This window comes from Microchirus variegatus, assembly GCF_963457635.1.
Source record: "Microchirus variegatus genome assembly, chromosome: 5".
Lineage (NCBI taxonomy): Eukaryota > Metazoa > Chordata > Actinopteri > Pleuronectiformes > Soleidae > Microchirus > Microchirus variegatus.
Window position 1 is genome coordinate 10,233,384 of NC_139806.1, and position 22,047 is coordinate 10,255,430.

Below are 22,047 nucleotides of genomic sequence, written 5' to 3' on the forward strand. Positions count from 1 at the left end.
CATGTAGCGGCAGGGTTTGTGCAGCTCCCCGCTCGATTAGCGGTGCTGTCCCTGAACGCACCGCGGTGCTATGTTAATTCACTGTTGCGTTCATGGTCATTACTATTGAGTTTGTTACACTGGAAAGATTAATTTGTTTTTTTTAATTATGTTAAATGTTTAAAGCCAGATTCAGGGTTACGTGTGTTTATTTATTTATGTGTATATGTGTGTGTTTATTTATTTATGTGTGTATATATGTGTGTTTATTTATTTATGTGTATATGTGTGTATATATGTGTGTTTATTTATATGTGTATATATGTGTTTATTTATGTGTATATGTATATATGTATATATGTGTATATGTATGTGTATGTGTATGTATATGTGTATGTGTATGTATATATGTATGTATATATATATATATATGTGTGTGTGTATATATGTGTGTGTGTATATATGTGTGTATGTGTGTGTATGTGTATATGTATGTGTGTATATATGTGTGTATATATGTGTGTATATGTATATATGTGTATATATATATGTGTATATGTATATATATGTGTGTGTATATATATGTATGTGTGTGTATATATGTGTGTGTGTGTGTGTATATATGTATATGTATGTGTATATGTATATGTATGTATATGTATGTATATGTATATATATGTATATATATATGTATGTATATGTATATATATATGTATGTATGTATATATATATATGTATGTATGTATATATGTGTGTGTATATATATATATATATATGTATATAATTCTAAACTTTTAATGTTGACATTATAATACAAACTTTTATTTTTTTTTTTTTTAAAGGAACAACCTTCTGCTTCATGCTCACGGAGACCTGGTCAGACCCATCCTTTGCAAAAGCCACTATGAAAGAAGGTGAGTGACATCTTTTTTAGAAAAAATTCACTACCCCAATGGAAATGTTATGGCTAAACAACATAATGTATTTAGCTGAAGGCAATATATCATATTAATTCAATCACAAATGTATGAAATATAAAGGTTTTGGTATATAAAATCTAGTGTGGCTGTATGAGCTACTGACATTTTTACATTTGAACTTTGAAGGCATTCCTTAAACCTTAATCATCTTTATTCTACAACCAATTCTGACTATGTACGTACTTTATATTGAACATATTCGAGGTTGGCTACTGGACTAAAACATTTCTTTTGTTTGTTTTCCCCAGATTGATCGTCATGAAAACGTTCAATTTGTAGGTGTCAGACTTAATTCCGGGTGTCCGCCGTGTACCCACTCTCTCTCGGCCACTTGGCCTCTATCTATGTGCATTGTTACATGGCCACGATCTTTCTCTTCTCCTGCTTTCCATCTGTCAAATAGCTTAAACGGAGCATTTGCCACAGGTTGGCTTTGCATGTTCCTGGTTAATCTGGTCCTCCTTTGTTAAATTTGTTGAACTGCTGAACGAGTGATTTGAACGAATGAGGTGCATGATTGATGCGGTGTATGAAGTTCTCTCTTGTCTGAAAGATGCCGAGTGTGTGAGAGACTTTGACTGGCGTTAACCTGACCTATCGACCAAGACAAGACTAACTAGTTGAGATTCTGTTCAGCAGTTCACGTTAAAGTAGATAGCTTGTGAAGATAGGCTGTGAACACTAACATTTCCTTTTTTTTAGGTTCCGTCGACGAGTGGTGAGTCCATATTTTCTTCTTTGGGGAGCTACCTTGTTGGCCTCCATGTGTGGTAGGGTTTGCAGAGTAGGGAAATATACATTTTGTTGTTTTTCATACCTTGTGGCCAAAGCACTTTCTTTCCAACTTTCGGACTTTCCTTCAAAGTAAGTAACACCAGGCCTACGGGCCCATCGCTCTTCCGGCCGCCGTGCTGATCTGTCCTGTCCTGGCCCTCTTGCTCATTTTAATGGAAATGTTTCTAAAAATAATGTAATTTGAGGGATAGTGATGGAGGACCAGATCTTAAATTAGGTCTAAGTAGATGGTTTAATGTAAAATAAATTCATATTTTCCATTGTACACTGTCACAAGGTTTAGGCTTCTTGTCCACTGTGCCTTTTTATTTTTATTTTCCATCGTGGCCATTAATCAACTTTTAGCCCTAGTACGCACAAATAAATCCTTGTGATCTACAAACATAGTCTGCCGTCCCGCAATACAAGTCGGCAATGACGGCCGTCTACCCTCACGGCCCATTTGTATTATTGGACTGGTTTTGCGCGTTTAGGGACTTTACATGGATGCCAAGCGCATCCATGTTGGTAAGTAACTAACCCTAACCCTAACCTACTTTCCTTTGTCAGCGCATCTAGAAGAGGAGCACCGACATCCGTGAATGTCCAACTTAATTAGATAGCGTTTTAGTTTAGTTAAAACTTGGTGGTAAGAGCAGTTTGTCTTTTTGCTTGGCCGCTGTGCCAATACTATACCTCCTCTGATCTTTTTCCACAGCTGTCTATTGATTCTTCATGGCTATGAAATCTGTACTGTCATGACTGTATTTGCCAGTTTCTCATCTGTTTGTTTCCTACTATGTTTTCCTGGTTACTGGAAGGAGTGTGAGTGATGACTGACTTGGACTGATGTTAATCTGACCTTTGAACCAAGACCAACACTCTTAATTGACTTTACTGGACTGACTCTCGTCTGTCCCTCTCGTCTGTCTCTCACCCTCACTTGTCTCTGGTCTCATGTGTCTGTCCTGTTTTGGCTGTCTGTCTTGTTTCTGTCTTATCGTCTTGTTTGTCCTGTGTTGGGTTTAGTCAGGGTCTCCACTTAAATGCCTGGTTTTAAAGTTGATTTAAGAGTTCATTATGAAGCTAAACTTTGCTTAATATGCAAGTGTAGTCACATTAGATTTGAGGTGTTATCAGCCTGTGGATAATGTTATGAAATACTTTAAGTCTGGCTCTTGTTGGCACACTTCTGTTTTGTCAGTTTTTAGTTTTAAACTTGCACTGCCGTCAGCCTTTGTAGTCACTAACTGATAATACTAATAATTGATTTTATTTATAAAGCACTTTACATTTCTTTTAAAAGAATCTCAAAGTGCAACTAAACTATAATTCAATATTGATGCCGACTTGTCTCACTGTCAAGTTTATTTCCTTCTAAAGTCTGGGGTTGAACCTTTCTGTGTTCATAGTCTTTTTGCGCGTTATTTTGGGAGGCCTCCCAGCAGGGATTTATGTTCCCCTGCAAAACCATCCGTTACTCGTCTTAGGGATGCAGGCCTATCCTGCATAGTTTATTTCCTAAATGGGATTGTAGGGTTGCAGGTTTAGAGCGCGTTTCATTTCTTTAGAAGGACACAAGCCTGGCAGCGAGACAACTCGGATTATTTAACTGAAGGCTGCGCCAAATATCTTTTGCTATTACAAATTGTAATAAAACATTTTATTATGTGGGCTGAATTCCAGGAGTCATGATGTTTAGAGAATCAGACAGAATTAATTAAGTGTACCCTCTTGTAGCAGGAGTGAGCAGCTGCAGCTTCTAAAATTTGTTTTTCATTGATTTGTTTCTAGGATTGACTTGGTGTCTGGAGCTTTGTGTTTAACCCTGATGTAAACACAAGTGGTCTTTTGCCTTTTATTTGCACAGCTGGTGATAGGACTTTTTGGCTTGCCCAACGTGGGGGTTTTGATGGAACATAGGGTTAACTTACTAGCTTGTAGAGTCATTAGGACGATACTTAATTCTCATGTCTTGGTTGGTTGCAAGAGAAACTGCTATCTCTACTATCAGTGTAGAACAGGAAAGGCAGGTATAGTTTAGGGAGGGCATCCATAGGTGGACCCTGACTGGATGTGAGGACCTGTTGCACTTGACCAGGTGAGCTACCTGAAAATGGTATTTTTTTTTTCTTTTTTTTTCTTGTGACTTATCAAATTCTGCCTTGTTTTGTAGAGACGATGAAGGCTGCAGCAGACTTCTGGATTGGAGGACTCCATGGTGGACACCACGACCTGGAGAAGTCCTGTCCTGGATGACTGCCCCAGATGAGCCAACCCTTCTATGATGAGGCCTCTTTTCCACAGGATGTCTTCAGGTACGTTCTTTCAGATAGTACTCGAGTTGTTTAATCCATTTTTTTCTCTTTTGACTTATCAAATTCTGCCTCGCTTTGTAGAGACGATGAAGGCTGCAGCACATTTCTGGATCGTGGGACTCCATGGTGGACAGCACGACCTGGAGAAGTCACATCCTGGATCGCTGCAATGAGGACTTTGCCCCAGATGAGCGACCCTTCTACGATGATGCCTCTTTTGCACAGGATGTCTTCAGGTATGTTTTTTTCAGATGGTTCTTAATTTGTTTAATCCATATTAACTTAATACTAAAGTGTGCTGACTCCCTTTTATTTATTTTTAGATATTGGACCAAACTGAACACATGACTCAATGGCTGCTACATCACTCTGCCCAACAGGACATGGACACCGAGATGTTTTTTTTTTTCAATGGACTTTACCATCTAAAGCCAGAAACCCTGTGCAATCGAAGTCTTAAACTTTATGCACTGCCATCAGCCTTTGAAGTCGCTAACTAAATTGTAATTCAATGTTAATGCTGACTTGTCTCACTGTCGAGTTTATTTCCCTCTAAAGACTGGGGTTGAACCTTTCTGTGTTAATAGTCTTTTTGCGCGTTATGTTGGGAGGCCTCCCAGCAGGGGATTTATGTTCCCCTGCAAAACCATCCGTTGCTCGTCTTAGGGATGCAGGCCTATCCTGCATAGTTTATTTCTAAAATGGGGTTGTAGGTTGCAGGATTAGAGCGCGTTTAGTTTCTTTAGGAGGACACAAACCTGGCAGAGAGACAACTCCGATTATTGAACTGAATGTTATGCCAAATGTTACAACTTTAACCTTTTGACATGACAAATTGAAATAAGACCTTTTTATTCTTATGGCTGAATTCCAGGAGTCATGTTTACAAAATCATACAGAATGTGTGTAAAGTGAAGCGACTTTTGTGCAAGTAATCTCTTGTAGCAGGAGTGAGCAGCTGCAAACTGAAAACAAATAAAAAAATATTTACCAAAATGATTTGGTTTGAATGCTTTGTTTATAAGAAATTTAAAAATAAATTGTCACAAGAAACTGAAAAAACAGATTACTAGAGATTATCAAAATAGTTGGTGATTAAATTTGGTAAATGTTACAGCTCTGATTAGGAAATAACTAACCCACAACAAAGTTATGTTGAAAATTGTTACCTCCCGAGAACCAGGGGATTAGGGGAGGAAAACGAAATAAAATATTTCCCGGGGAAAAAGGGAACAACACGGAGGTTGATCAATGTGTATAAAATAATGATATTTATTAAAGAATGAAACTAAAGTTGTCCCAAACTGACAACACTGGTCAAACTAAACTCCACGGACCAGGTCAACGCCACTCTCAGGGGAAAATACGCCACAGTTAAATAACTTGCAAGAAAAAAAAAAAAAAAGCGTCACTGCACCTTGGGGTGAGAAACCAATAACTGTTAACAAAAACCTCTTTTACACTGAAAAGAGTACACCACCACAGATAGGTTATACAAACAGAAACGGCCTCACCACTGATGTCAACAAAAAAAGGAATTAGCAAAAAACACATTTGGACCGTTACTTTGTTTTCTTTCGTTTTTCTGTATTTTGGTTGAATACGGAAAAACGAGAAAGGGGCACTGTTTCTGTTTTTTAATATTTTGGTTCAATACGAAACAAGGAAAAGCGGCGCTGTTTCCGTGCTCTTGTTTGTTGGTATTGTCAAAAGAACGGATTATACTTTAGTACCCGGACCTTATTGCAATGACCTGGTTATAATGACTGAAGGTCCGAGATTAACCTTTAGAGGGCAGCAACGACCAAACATTTACTTTGTGAGAACACAGTGACGTACTGCTGTTGTGTGAGGAGACATTACATTTACTCAGTCACATCCTAGAGGCTTGTCTGCATGGTCTGCCTCGTGTAACTCATGTAAGAGTGGTTTTAGTTTGGACAAGGCTGGGTTAGGTTTGTAGTTGTGGTGAGAGAAAATCTTCAGAAAATTCATCTAGGTCAATATGATGTCAATGTAATGTTTGATATCTAAATATGTGAGCCATGAGTGTATTGTGTATGTTTCATTTCACAAGATGAACAGGTTCTAGCATCCAGCAATCAACACCAAGTCTGATAATAAATAATTCCCTCTTGCAGAGACTTTGCTGACTCCTTCACCACATTACATGGACATGTGGTTATTTTAATATCCAAACAGCAATACTATCTATTTGATTATTTGTACGCTACTTGTTGTTTTTCTTCCTCCAATAACTGAGGGGGTGAACTCACTCACATACTTTTAAAGGGACTTTTGTTGTTCCATTGTCTGGTAATCTAAAGCAACCTTTGGGAGTACAGAGAGCGTGAGTGAAGGAAAGAATGATACAGGAGCCTCTATCACGTTTGTGGTTGCGCAGACCCAAGTTGTAAAGCATGTAGATGAAGCAGCAAATATCTATCAATTATTCATCAGGTCAGGGGAAGCAGTGTGGCTCGTAAAAGAAGATGAAATACAGGGGGCTTGCAGAAGTTTATTTTTTTTTTCTCATCTTCCTTTCCTTCTCACGCTCCTCTACAAATTGTCCCTTTGCCAGATTCACCTGAACCTCATCATACAGACTGCGTAGATGGTTACACGAATGAACAAAATAATGGAAGTTCTACAGTTATTTTTATGTTTACAAGTACATTTTTGTCAGTGCCTGTTCTGTGAATGTGTCGCTTGCATCATTGCACATCCAAATACGAGGCTAGAGGGTGAATATGAGTGTAAATGTGTGCAGGAGTTTGTATAGTTGTTGATGCTGCAGGGCCAGGCTGCCTTTCTTGATGCCAGCTGCAGCAATCAGCCGGGCAGATTGTGTATATGTGTGTGGTCATCACCTTCCACTGCCATGGCAACAGTGTGTGAGTCAACCCGGGGCAATCTGCACACTTCAACGGCCATTTACAGTCAGAGCTGACTCCTGATTAGTGCTGGAGAATTTGAGCTCGAGATGAGCACACGGCAACAAGAAAAACAATGCATCACAAACTGTCTGAAGAGGGCAGCACTCTCACTGGAACAGTGTAAGACCAAACATGTACACATACACTGTATGTCCATTAACCCCTTTAAGGTACTACTCAACCATTTGGTCGACCACACTTTAAGTCACTATATCTCATTGAAAAATGCATCGAGCTGAACTCACTGACAGTTAATGTGACTTGTGAATGTTGTACTTTATGAATTATGCAAACCAGGTTTATTATGAACAGACGTCTCAACCGTTTGGTAGAGGCTTGAATCTGAAATACTGTCGGGTCTAATAAAAAAAAAAAAAATGATCGTCATTATGGTTATCATAAGAAAATAAAATAATACAAACGTGCAAAGAAATCATTTTCCTTTGCGTACCTTAAATGATTAAGGCTGCAACTTAAAATTATTTTCATAACGGATCAATCTGTTCATTATTTTCTCAATTAATTGATCAGTTGTTGATCCATAACATGTCTATCTTCCAAACAAATCTTGGTTGGTTTTTCCAGACCTCAAAAAGACATTTTCCTCAAACTGTGTTTTGTTCACAAAACAAATATTTACTTTTAATTATAAAGAAGAAAAAAATAATAATACTCAATATATAATAATACCCAAATAGCAATAGTTGCTGATCACTGGACTAATTGTTGCGGTTTGTGCAGACTTTTGTGTCTTTGTTACAATTAAGGAAATACTTGACACTACAGAATAATACAATGCCAATTAAGTGCACTATGCTTCAGGCACTACACTCACTGGTGTGTAAATCTCCTATAACACCTATGAATAATAATGATAATAGTAATATTAATGAACACCTTTGAATCGATTAACTCGGCAATTTCCAAGAGATGCAGTTTATGCTTTAATAATTGCGGTCATCATCACCTAATTTCTTCTTTCTCCAGGCGCTACTTTCAGCACCGGACAGCTCCAGTCCTCCCCACGCCCCGCCCACCCCCAGCAGCAGACTGGCAGTGGGAAACAACCACACACACACTGGTGGGCGACACTTCAAGTAGGGGTTGATAGGGAGGGACGGAACTTGGATAACAATTTGCTTGGCTCTTCGTCATCCTCCTCCTCCTCACACATAGATTTCTCTCAGAGGGAGCAGGAGGAGAAAGACAAGCAGAGCTCCTGTTTGTATCACATGAATGGACGGTGAGTGGTGGTGAGAACTCCGCGTTGTTTTCTCTGTGAGGGCGGGAGAGCCAGGTGAGAGTCTGTCAGCTGCGTGGATCAGATGCTGCTTTGAAAGACGGGAGAAGAAAGAGAAAGTCTGTGTTGCGCGCACAGAAGACGCGCTGGATGAGAAGAGGATGTCCCCGTTTGATCATGGATGGGTGTAAAATCCAGGGCATCGGCTGTGTGTGATTCCCTGAGTGTTTCATCTCGAAACAAAGAGAGTGTGTTTTATTATGCTCAACACTTTGACAAGTGTCCACGCCGAGGATCCATGGCTCTCCTGGTCGTCCCGCTGCTCCTTCACACAGGACTCGTCCTGGGATCAAACTACGGTTACGTGGAATGGTCCGACGGTGAGCGAGAAGACAAGAACCCAGCAGTCGTCAGCACCCAAAACATCAACAGGGAGCCGCCCCATCACCACCCGACCTACCACTCCGTACCGACAACCGTGCGCGCGGTCGTGGCGCATAAAATCGAAGAGGACCTGCCGAGGGTGGTGACCGCTTTCCTGCACAGCGGGGACTCCTCTGCGCTCAGGCAGGTCAACTGCTCGCGGAGGTATGAGCTGAGCAGCCTGAGGGGCGGCCTGCACGTCGCCTCCCACTATTCCCTGCACAGCATCCTGGACACGGTGGCGCACGCCACCAACTTCTTGAACATGATCCTGCAGGCCAACAGGTCCCGTGACCAAACCCCGCGCAGGGACACGCACTGGTACCACGCACTCGTGCAGAGCATCCTCGAGGGGGACCCCAAAATCCACAGGGCCGTGGTGACATTTCACACGGACGCGCCGACGCCTGGCCCCCACTTTTTCCTGCAGGCGACGAGGACCGAGAAGGAGGTGGTGCTGCAGGACCTGTCCAGCAGCGCGCACCGTCTCCTGAGGAGCAGGAGCCCGGAGTCCGACTGGTTCAATGACTTCAGGGACGGTAGGAGACCACACTCCCACAGAAGACTGCCGGAAACATCGGCCGCCAAGAGTGGAAGTTACTCTCTGGACAAAAACCAGATCAAGTGGTCAGCGCCGTACCTGGAGTGTGAGAACGGGGCGTTTGTGCCCTATTGGCTACTGACTTTATCTGCTGGCTTCTATGGACTGAAGAACAACACAGCACCAGACTTCAGGTGAGAGGAGAGTGTTTGTGTTTGAGTAAGCCCCAGGAAGCACCTCTTTTAAAAAAATATTTCTAAACTTTCCAAAGGGAGATACAGTCTATTAATCCACTTGTTGTCAGCAGGGCCGGCCCAAGCCTACATGGGGCCCTAAGCAAAATTTGATTTTGAGGCCCTCTGTTACTGCCAATAATAATGATTATTGATCATTCACACACCTACTTTACTAAAGGTATTCTACTTATTCTACTCTGTCACAAATATGAATACACTTGTAAAACTAAATGTGAGAACTTTTTGTTGCATGGAGCATGTCTGAAGCACACACCAGATTTGCAAACTTACAGAAAAATCTTTCAATTAATATTTGGCAAAATCAGCAACCCCCCCTACTGGCGACACAGAGAATCAAAAACCAAACGGTTTATAAATAAAATATTAAGATATTAAGGTCTGAAAATCTAAAAATGTGAACAATCTTTGGGGGGGGATTCAAAATACACTAATACAAAGATTTGACTTTACATATGTAAAAAACACAGTATTAAATAAAATAAAAAATGGTTTATAAATAAGATATAAAGTTTAAATAATCATATCTGATAACTATGTAAAAACTGTGAAAACGCTTTGGTAAAAATGGGGAGAAAAATTCTAAATAAACTACAACAATCCAAACCTTTTTTTTGTGGGGGGGGGGCCTCTAGTTGTCACGGGGCCCTAAGCAGCGGCTTAGTTCGCTTATGCCTTGGGTCGGCCCTGGTTGTCAGGAAGGTTTTTTTTTTACCTTATGAAGTGTTTTTATGTTCACCCCTCGAATGTACTGCACATTACTTTACCTAGTCAAATTATTCAAGAAATGCATGATGGAATCTTATCTTGTCAAAGACCTTTAAAACTACAGAGGACCTCTGCAATTGCCAGTCTTCAAGAAATACCACCTTTAAAAAGTGACTATATAGTCATTCAAGTCAGCTATACACAGATATATATAAATATATGAGGCTATCGCACACTGATTGACAGGAAACTAAATACAGTGTGGATTATATGATGCAGGAACCAGATGGTGTTAAAGCCTCTTCATAGTCACAGGTACAGTAGATCATTCATGCTCACCTGTCAAAGCACAGCTGTGCATCTCTGCTGCTGCTGTATGCTACAGTTTAATGAACACTCACACAGTGGTGAAGGCTTGGACACAAGCCTTGTGGTTGGCTTAGTGTGTGTGTGTGTGTGTGTGTGTGTGTGTGTGTGTGTGTGTGTGTGTGTGTGTGTGTGTGTGTGTGTGTGTGTGTGTGTGTGTGTGTGTGTGTGTGTGTGTGTGTGTGTGTGTGTGTGTGTGAGTTAGATGCATAAAAACACTCAGGGATTCTCGTTTTCAAGGCTCCAGTCCAAGAGTGTCTGAAAAAGATCAATTCAATCATGAATAAACAATGGAAGGCCCACAACCGCAATATGAAGCCACTGTGAATTTCAGGTGCACTCGACTCTTACATCAATCAAAGTAAAGACGTATCCCACAAGATGTGTGGTTCAATATCAGAGCGCCGCTGCAGTAAATCTCTTAAGGAACTGGTTTGTCGACACAATTATAATAAAAAAAAAAAATGTTTAAAACAACTTTAACTGCAACTAGTGCACAAGTAGGACAAACCTGAATTCCAGTGACAATTTCTATAGAAGAGCTGACACGAATGTTACTCAGCGGTTTATGTTCAGCAGTCGTGCAGGTGATTTGGGTCTAAGTTGGCAGAGTCCCACTGCTGACGCGTCCCTGGGCAAAAAGTGCTGCATCATCACCTGCTCCAGGGACGAAACGCAGCTTATTTATGTATTTGTGTGGTGACGACGACGACGACTGTGGCGTTCGCACAGAATCGGGAACCAAAATCATTTTCCCTGTCTGCGATATCGCCCGAAGTCTGATGTGTGGAAACAAAATGGCAGCGCTGCGTGTTGACGTTGTTGCATCGGGTGTCTGACATTAAGTGATACTAAGTGACTGAGTTCATAATCATTTGACACAGCAATTGACTTGTTGACTTGTGAGTGTCCAAAGACAAAATAGAAAGAGGGACACGTTCACTTGTCCATTATATTCCCATTTCATATTGTACAAAAACAGGAAGATGGCAGGAATACAGACGACGAGAAACTAGAAAAATTAGAGACAAAAGGTTGTTGAGTTTGCTGCCTTCACAAGAGATCTCTGGTTTATTGCTGGACACTTATAATTATTAATAACACGTTTATTTTCAGAGCTTCCAGTCATATTAGCTGTATTTTTTCCTGAAGTGGTTGTTAGTGAGTTGAGTCGATTATAACAAAACTATTTTTTTTTTAATTCCAAAAAGAAGAAAGAGGTGGAAAGAAAATAAAGAGGCAGTAATGCCAATGCAACGCTTATCTGCCATAAAACATCAGAGAATTTTTTTTTTTTAACTTTAAGCTGAACATTTAAAATTCTTTGTTGACCTTTGATGCAGCAAGTTAACAAATATAAACTTGATGTGTCATCTTACTGCATCATATCAGAGTAGATGGGTATCATTAAAGCTACTGAGCTTTTAAATTCATGTCCAGATCACATGGGCAGACGTGTGAAAGCCTTGAATTAGAGTCATTCTTCTCAATCTCCAGGATCAGAACTTCACTCTTCAGTGTTAAGCGCTTGTTTGTGAAGTCAGCAGAGGGAGTCGTGGGAGAACTCGAGCGCCGAGGAAACACAGTAAAGCAGTTATTTAATACCAGCGCGTGCTGTAAAGCTTTGCTCTCTAATTGACGGAAAATGATTGACAACAGCTGCGAAAGTAGGTGCACGCTGTTCTCCTCCCAATTTGTGTTGTGGTCTGCAACTTTTCTGCAAGTTCTTCCACCAACCCTCACGCCTGTGAAGACATAAAAACTAAAAATAGATAGAAACGCGTAAGCTAGTGTAGATGATAGATTCAGTTCCACCAGCTCGTCCTCTATCCACCTAAAGGCAACCTCTTTCTCTCGTTTCCCCCCCCCCCTCTCCGTCACCATCCTTACAGGCCACATTTAGAAGCGAAAACCCATGCAATTCAAATGTAAATGATATGTGTGGATTAAGATGGAGACACAGCTCTCATTTAGCGATGCTGTTGCATGTCAAGAACCGTGTTGTTGTAGAGACATCACACACACAGTGACACCGTCACTGAAGACTCAGCCTGCGCTACTGTCACATTTAGGTTGAGTTTACAGTGACGGCACAAGCTAAGAGAGCTTCATCGGTTAAAAAAGTTGCCGTATTCTGTGTGCCACCACGTCTCTGCAACAGCCTGAACAAACCAGCCAGAATGCACATTTGCCATTTTGAAGCTGAAGCTGTAATGGTAAATTCAATTTCTTTGTCGACAACTGCCCAACACCCCTTTTCTAACACAAGATACCAGGTCCTTTTGTGTAACTACAACATCTGCAGCATACCTCAGTGGGGAGTCGGCCCCGATTCCTGCAGCAGATAAAGCTGTGTGAAAGCACGACCTGGAGGGGCAGACCCCTTCCCACACTAAGAGATCTGAAAGGGATGTTCCCCAGGTATAAATGTCGAGGGCTCACTATGCTCTGGGTCTTTCTCCAGCAACGTGTGCAGATTGACCTTTTCTTTGCAAAGAAAATAAAACCTTGTCGGCCAGCAGAAGTCTCTATTTCATCCTTCACCAGCAGCAGAGAATTTCCACAACAAAGCCTATTACACAAATAAAGAAGAATGACATCCTTTCTGGTATGCAAAGGCCATCATAGTTTCCTTACGCGCTTGGGGAAGGGAGGATTGAGCGGAGTAGTCCTCCATCACCATTAGATGTCACAGATTCTTACACACTGGACCCAGTTGGTTATATTCTAGTACGATCCATGAAAACAGAGCCTCCCGCTTTGTTGCTTGCTCCACTTCTCAGCAGGCAGATGGAGGTAATGGCTGTCAGGATCACGCACAAAAACCATCAAGGAGAGAGAGAGAGAGGAAGCATTTGGGTGTACAGGTGGTACCGCGGTGCAGTAAATGGAGAGGACAGGGGAAATGGAAGAAGACTAAACACTAAAAACACTAAATAGAAAAACAACACAGGGGTGTGTGTGTGTCGGTTAGTCAAAAGCTTACCAGATTCTGGTATACGAAGGCCACCGTAGTTCCCTGATACTCTTGGGAAAGGAAGGGTCCTCAATTTGTTGCACTCTGCAGTCTCACCATTAGATGTCACTAATTCTTACACACTGGACACTCAAGGTGGCCGTACAAAAATGACAACAACATGAAATACAGAGATAAATTGAAATGCACCAAAACAGTAATAATCTCTTGGTGATCTGATCTGAAATCCTATGTCATACTAACTAAAGAACAACAGTTACACAAGGAAAGCGTAGAATTGCTAGCATTGGGCCCCTTGAAGTGTTTTTATTTGAAGAGACAGCGAGCAGCACAGTCAATCAGTCAGACCTCTTGTCTGACCTTTCCCTGCAGCAAAGAGCAGCTGAGGCAGCTACGCCTCGGCGCTGCTCACTGCAAAACGAGATGTGCAATTGAGCGCTCGAAATGGAGTTCTGAGGAGGTGCTCGGCACAACCACCATTATTTGTGAGTGGAACCACAGTGACTGTGCAACATAATACTTGACTGTATTGTCCTTGACGACATCACTTCCTGGCACAGATCCCCCTCCTCGATCACGTTTCGGATGCATCCGAGCCCTGCTGAAGACAGAGGCCAACCTCAGGTGGTCTCCCACAGTGTGCGGCTGGATGACGGCGGTTAATATAGAGCGATAGATGGCAGATTAAAGTGAATTTATTATTATTAAACTGGCAGCTGGATTATTATTTGAATAAACATTGCTCAGTGCCATATGTCCAAATGTCTATTTGTGTCCACTGTCCAATATCTAATTCAATCAGATTGCTTGGACACGTACTGTAGGCCCATGAGGATCCAAGAATTAAGAGAAAGATCATAAAATGTGGAAAAAAAACGTTTTAATTTTGTTTTATATAAAATGAAAATGGGAACGTTGAGAGTGTGTATATGATTTGACCTAAATAATATTGTCCTTACATACGTAATTCTTCCCTCTCCTCCTCTTCCTCCTCACACTGATTTGTTTAACCCTGCACAATTATGTAACGTCCACCCCTGTTATCATTGCAATTTTTACGTTTTCTTCATCTGCCTTAATTGCGTTCAATCTTTATATACTTTCCACCTCCTCCCTGCTCTCTTTCTAACAGGGGCGTTGTTCGTGTGGATGTGAACCTGCAGGACGTGGACATTGACCAGTGCTCCGACAGCGGCTGGTTTGCTGGGACTCACCGCTGTAATCTCACCAGCATGGAAGTGAGTTTTGCTCCGCAATTGTAATTGTAAAGTCGCGTTTTGTTCATCCAGTCACACTTTAAGTCTCTGTTTATCACATTCTTAAAATCCACTCGAACACTATAGATGCAATGATGATACTAAACAGTAAAGGCTTGAAAGACGCTGTTGTTCGAGTGCTGCAGATCTAATCCCTCACCCGGAGGCTTTGTTATTTCTTTGAGCGGTGAGTCCTACATGTTTGGGTTCTCCTGTCTTAATATCATGCACGTGTCCATGGTAACTGACTCCTTTGTTGTCTCTTTTTTTTTTTTATATCTCCTCATTGTTAAAGCCCTATTTTCATATTTAATCACGCAGATAATGACAAAACAAACGTCTAATAGGACAAAGTGAATAATCTGCCTGACAGATTTCTATTCTGGGCATTATTTAAAGGCATAACACAAGGTAAGCTTGTGATAGTGTTTTCTGCAATGTGACTGGTTAGCGTAGGTGTGCAATCACAAGGCCCTTTAAATAGCGAGAGAGAGACGATATTTTTTCAGCTTCTGTGCTTTGTGTGTGTGTCTCTGTCAGTGTGTGTCAGTAGCGATTGCTCTAATCTACTATCAACTATGTTCTATGTTGTGTTTACATGTCAATACTAAACGTGCGCTAGAATGTGATTAGACCGCGTCACTAGTGTAGTTCGTTCAGAATCAGCTTTATCGTGGATGACGGATCGTCTTGCGTGAATTTCTTATTCCCGTAGCACTTTCGTCTCTGCATTAAAACCACTTAAAGGTGGATTTCCGCGGAACGTCAGCAGTGTGGTTTTGCTTCGTCCTCTGCCTGGCGTCAATCCCCACCAGGCGCGTTACGGCAGAGCAGCAGTGCCTTGGGAGCCAGCGGTATTCACGGAAGATCACGCGATAATCCTGATTCGGGATTCGCGAGATCCCGCGATAGACTGTGTGTATAAAGGAAACAACAACAACAACAACACAGCTTCTTTTCATTCTCCGACGTGGAAGAACTGCTGATCTGGTGTCATAAATGATTTTATGTTTCTCCACTTCAACAATCAGTCTCTCGTCTCACGCTATGACTCTCCGAGACCTTCTGATCAATTGCCTGTTGACCTGGTAGCACCAGTTACGACTTAATGTTGATGTGAAGTTGTGACAGGCTGTATGACCTGCGTATTGTGTTTTATTTTGAAATGGGTGTGGATCTGCTCTATTGAGCTTGGCGCAACTCAGCAGTGGCAACGGCAAAAATAGAACTGCTACCTATCGATATCGTTGCGGCGCGGCGAGCCGATTCTGGGACGCTGCTGAGACGCGTCTGGTGGAAATGCCCACACTGATTAGAATGGAAGCGATTGGCTGTAACGTGCCCGGTGGAAATCCGCCTTAAGGCTCAGCTTCAACTGTTCTCTATGGGACGACAGAATATGTTTTTTCACTGTGGTGTATTTGATGGTGATTGGACCAAATGTGGTAAAATCACTTCCATATAAGCTCAGCTTCTCTGGGGGTGAATGGAGCAGTGGGCAGGCACGGCAGCTCTGCGTCTGCATGATGATCGGAGGAACCGTCTGAAAGGCGGAACCAGTTTTTGATTGACATCGTTGCAGAAACACCGGAGCCTTGTCTGTAGACAAAATAGCTGGTCGTTGTGTGTTATTTGCTCGGCGATATGGACCATTTTCATTTATGCATACACTACCGTTCGAAAGTTTGGGGTCACTTAGAAATGTCCATATTTTTAAAGGAAAAGCACTTTTTTTCAATGAATATAACATTAAATGAATCAGAAATACACTTTATACATTGTTAATGTGGTAAATGACTATTCTAGCTGCAAACGTCTGGTTTTTAATGGAAAATATACATAGGTGTATAGAGGCCCATTTCCAGCAACCATCTCTCCAGTGTTCTAATGGTACATTGTGTTAAGGCTATTCGTCTATTAGGTTAGCACAGCTGAAAACAGTTTTGCTGGTTCTTTGACGAAAGCAAAGTTTGAACTTCCCCTGTTCCAAAGACCAGCAAACACCACTGGTGTGTGTGTGTGTGTTCATATTGCCCATGTCAGCGCCACTGCGTTAGTTTTATGTGATGTAGTGCAGGAGTAGCTGCTCAGGCTTGCATGGCATGTCGTTGGCCATATGATGTATAATAAATGCAGGGTAATGGAATGCAGCAAGATCTGGTGAATAATTGACCATGCTCTTTGTCTGTGTTCCTCCCCTCCATCCTGGTCTGCGATGGTGGTGATGGTGTTGGTGCTTCAGAAGGAGACATGGGAGGTTTCCATGTTCCTTTTAGTTTGTTTGTGTTTGCTTCTCCTGTATTGCTCCACTTTTCGTGGCTGAACGGAGCCCTCAAAACGGTTCTGTTGTTCATTCTGCTCAGATCGGAATTGTACGATCATCACAGTGATACGTCATTTACAACTTTGCTTACAAATGAATCATCAGTAAGAAGTATGGCTTCTGTGTGTGTGTGTCTTTGTCGCTAACCATGAAAAAAAATCTGCCTGTCTGCTGTCACCACCTTATTTCATGTTACAGCAGCGTGAGTAGAGCTTTCATTAACTCAAGCTACTCTGGATTTTCTTTCTCTCTTTCTCCGTCACACACAAGGACACACACACACATTGACATTAGCTACATCTGTACAGTCAGACACATTAAAAAATAATGTTTTAACATCAACAAGTTTTAACCCTAATTACATGGCGATCAGAGTTAATATTGTGGCAGTACATAAATGAACTAATTCACTGATTAGAGTAACAATGCTGTGAAACTATTTTTTCTGCTTTGCTTTTTTAAAGCTATACAAGACAGCTGTGTAAATAGTGACATCAGCATGTTGTGGAGATTGCAAACACCCATACAGTGATGTACAGGCAGTCGTGTATCACAGTGCTAAATGTGACAATTGTCTTGTTTCGTCTTTCTCTCCATTTTTGCTTCTGTTTTCTTAGTCCTTTTGCTACTTGTTGCAATAAATTCCTCGCTGTTGTGGTTCAGCCCATTACTATTTTGTTCACCTAAAAAAAAAAAAGCAATAACAAAAAAAAACCGGCTTCTTTTGAATTTTCTCTCAATACAATTTTTGGGAAATGTTGAGAGTCAGTGAGAGGCTTATTGCTTTTCCCATCTAGTACAAACACCCCTAGGCTCAAACGCAAAAACACATCCTGCCTCACCGAGAAAGATAATAAGACGACGGTAATGTGATGGAACATCATGTGTTCTGCAGAGTGTGCGGGGACGTTTACAACCTGAACTCACAGGAATGTCTCAAATGGCCTCTAGACACCAAATGATGTGCGGTTGCCATGTAATCTGTTAAAAAAAAATGACGTGCTGCATCAATAAGAGAAATTGTTTATGCGTCGTCTAAAGCTTTATCTTCCACGTGAGGGTCGCAGGGGCAGCTGGAGCTAAACCCAGCTCGTAATAGGGTGAAAGGAAGGGTTTGTGACCCCGTCGGAACAAGGGCTTTTCTGCATGGAGTTTGCATGTTCTCCCTGTGTGTGTGTGTGTGTGTGTGTGTGTGGGGGGGGGGGGGGGGGGGTTTCCTCCAGGTTCTCCAGTTTCTCCAGTTTCCTCCCACAGTCCAAAAACATGCAGATTTGGGAATAAGGCAAAGTGGACACTCTAAATTGATAGGAGTGGACAGTTGTTTGTCTCTGTGGCCCTGTGATGGACAGGGCGACCTGTTCATCGTCCAAACCCCCCCGCCTTTTGTCCCATGTCAGCTGGGATTGGCTCCAGCTTCCCCGCGACCCTCATGTGGAGGATAAATAGGTGGAAGAAGAATGAATGAATAACAATTATTGTGCAGCAAACACACAACTTGTCATAATGCTGCTTGGTTTCTTTTTCATTTGTTTTTTTTTATATATTCACTGAAACTTTGTAAATATAGACTGAAATGTACTTAATATACTTCCTCAAACAGTTTGACCTTTCAGTTTTTTTTATATAGTTGATATAAGATTTATAAAGTGTAATACCATCGTCAGCTATGAATTATTCATATTTTTTCGACCCCAACGATTATGCAGCTAATTAATCACATCATTATTTTGCAGGTTGTACATTTTTATTTGCTTCATTCTTTTAAATTCATAATCTCGTTTGCTTTTTCAAGGACTTTTTGATATTATTGGCAAAATCTAATTCAGTCTCATTGTGATTGCATGGTGAATAATGGACATAAAACTTTATTGACTGACTGTGGATTATTTCACTCCAATACAAGATCTTCTTGTTCTCTGCACAGATATGGTGAGACTGTGCAGAGAAGTAGGATGTGTCACCATGCAAGATTTCATGCATTATGGATCGTCAGTTGTAGGGGAAGTATCTTACATAAGGAGCCGCTGCTTATATAATTAGAGGAGGATTTGAGAATGATTAGTGTGGGTGATTTGTAAGTGGTTGCATCTGAGTAGGATTGAGTTGTTTTTCCTCTTTGTGTGAGCTTATGAATGTATGTAGGCATCATTGTGAGTGTGGGATATACTTCCTTATGCATGCATGCATGGCCGCGTGTGTGTGTGCGTGAGTTTTCTCTCCATCCCGTGAAACATGCTGCTGGAGATAAAGGGCTTCAAAGGCAGAGCTCTGCTAATGAGTGTAAACTGCTGTGACAGCCAAGTCGGGTTACCCCCTCTGTCTCTCCTCTCGCTTTGCTTGTTCAATCAGCTACACTTCCTCTTCTCCGTCGTCCTCCTCTTTACCACTCTCTCTCTCTTTCTACATGGGCTTTCACGCTCTCCAAAATTTCCCTCCAAGCTCTTTATCTTTGGCTATCACCACTGCCCCATCTCTCTCTCGCTCTCGCTTTCTACTTTTCTAACACCTCCTCACCTTGTCTTTATTTAATCTGAAGCCAATTAACTCCTCTGAGGAAAGACATGCCAGAAATTACGCCTCCATCTGTCAACATGTCTGTCTCTGCTTTTGCCAGCCTAAAACACGTGAAATGATCGTAATGAAGTGGCCAACTCCAAAATAAGAAAAACCTGTCACCTTCTTCTAACTTCTTTATTTACTGCAGAAGCATCCTTTGCCGCATTATTTGGTGTCCTTGTGTTTTTTTCTTTGCACTGTCTGCACTTAAAGGTGCCATATGTAAGAATGTGGCCAAAAACGGTTACTACATTCACATTCAAAATACCGAGGTCTTTTAGGTTTCGTTTTCTGGCGTAACTGGCAACCCGTGGTTGCTCGGCAGCTGAGACTCTACTGACTGCAATGATTGGTAAACGGGGGTAGGTGGCGCCACGTGTCAAAACATGATTTCAAAACATAAACATGATTTGCAGTCTGCAAAATATTTTTTTTAATGCAAATATTTTGGCTGTACTGTTGTTGTTGGTGAGTTCAGTTTGTTATATGAACATTATTCCTGAGTCTCTGTGACATATTAGGAGGATTTTATGGCCAGTTGCTTTAGATTTATTACATAATGCACCTTTAATTTGTGACTTTTAGAAACTGGAGAACTCGGAGAAAACCTCCAACCTCCGAACCTGGGTATTTTTACTACTAAGGCAAGAGTATCAATATGTTTATAAATGTAAATATATAGCCATGTCTTTTGTAGTTCTTATCATATCTGGCACATTATGTAATATCTACCTAACAAAATAAGACATACAGTGTCGAGTGCAGCAGTCGGAGGGAAAAGCCTGGATAGGAGTTTCTGTGTTAAACTATATTTGTCAGGAAAGCAGAAGAATTTGTACCGACCTTATCTTGACTCGGTAAGACAGAATAAAACCTGTCTTTTCCAGTTTAACTCTACCATCTCTGGTGTTGTACCACAGACTCTCTGTCTCACCTCGGGGTGAAATGTGAGGTTCTTCAGCTGAAACTGGGCTAAAGATGCTCAAAAATCTGTATGCTACTTGGCAATGCGTGTGTGCATTTAAACGCGTCTTCTTTTTGCGACATCGGAGAAGCGATTAAAGGTGCATTATGTAATATATCTAAAGCAACTGGCCATAAAATCCTCCTAATATGTCACAGGGACTCAGGAATAATATTCATATAACAAACTGAACTCATCCACAACAACAGTACAGACAAAATATTTGCATTAAAAAAAAATATTTTTGCAAATCATTTATGTTTTGAAATCATGTTTTGGCATGTGGCGCCACCTACTGCCATCTACCAATCATTGCAGTCAGTAGAGTCTCAGCTGCCGAGCAACCACGGGTTGCCAGTTACGCCAGAAAACGAAACCTTAATGACCTCGGTATTTTGAATTTGAATGTAGTAACTGTTTTTGGCCACATTCTTACATATGGCACCTTTAATGTTTGTGTTTGAATCTCGCGGAAAACTGAGGAGTATAAAGTGTGCAACTGTGAAAATGTAAGAGGCTCTCTTTATATTCAACTCATGCATAACAGGACGTGAATGCACAGGCTTGACCCATACCCTATCATTTCAACCTATATACACTGTTCACGTCCAACACTGAACCAGTGTGGTTCCAGTTCCATTCAGAACCATGGTGTTCTAAGCTCCTCACACCAGTTAATGCACAGTGGCCATTTTCACTCGTATACTGTCCTTCTCCCCCTCCTCTATAGCTTACATTGAAGCTATAGAGCAGGGGCGTCAAACTCATTTTCATTGAGGGCCACATCAGCATAATGGTTACCCTCAAAGGGCCAGATAACTACCATACAGAATAATAGTAACCAAATATACTTACTTTTAATTACTTATTCAAGTTACAAATATGATGCATTATAGATGTAACCTGGTCTGCGACGGTGTTTCTTGACAAACAAACAGCTTTAAAAGTCTGTATCTGGTCAGTGCAGACCTGCTCACACACCTTCACCATGCACTGCTTCAAAAACACACCCTCAGAAAAAGACTTTGAGCACGGGTGATTTCTTCAGCCACAATAAAGCTAGCTTTCACTGCCTCGTCGTTTTTTTGGTTGTGGCCTTTGTGAACACATTCTGCTGTGATCACAGTCTCAATCTCAATTTCACTCGTAGCATGATTAAAGCAGCATTGACCTATTTTAACCCAGATTTTTAAGACCAATTAATCACTCGCGGACCACATGAAATGACGTGGCGGGCCAAATGTGGCCCCCGGGCCTTGAGTTTGACACATGTGCTATAGAGTATTTTTTTGGTTGAACCAACTTTTCAGCTTCCGAACTAATTTATTTCTGGTGCCTGGCTCGGAATGTGGTTCCACAACCATAACCGTACCAGTGTGAAATCTACATAACCTAACGCAGACGGTGGAAAACAAAGAAAAGAAGATTGCAGTCTGAGCTGGTTTGAGCTCA

General features: G+C 41.4%; 1 protein-coding gene across 1 annotated transcript in view; it reads left to right on the forward strand.

Moving 5' to 3' along the window:
- Positions 1-8,525: 8,525 nt before the first annotated feature.
- gpr158b (G protein-coupled receptor 158b) overlaps positions 8,526-22,047 on the forward strand; it is a gene marked incomplete at both ends in the record, with an annotated part of 54,432 nt that continues 40,910 nt past the window's right edge. The window contains 2 exons of the mRNA XM_083890443.1: positions 8,526-9,385; positions 14,629-14,734. Of these exons, the coding sequence (XP_083746569.1) occupies positions 8,526-9,385; positions 14,629-14,734 (966 nt within the window). The remainder of the gene's footprint in view (positions 9,386-14,628; positions 14,735-22,047) is intronic.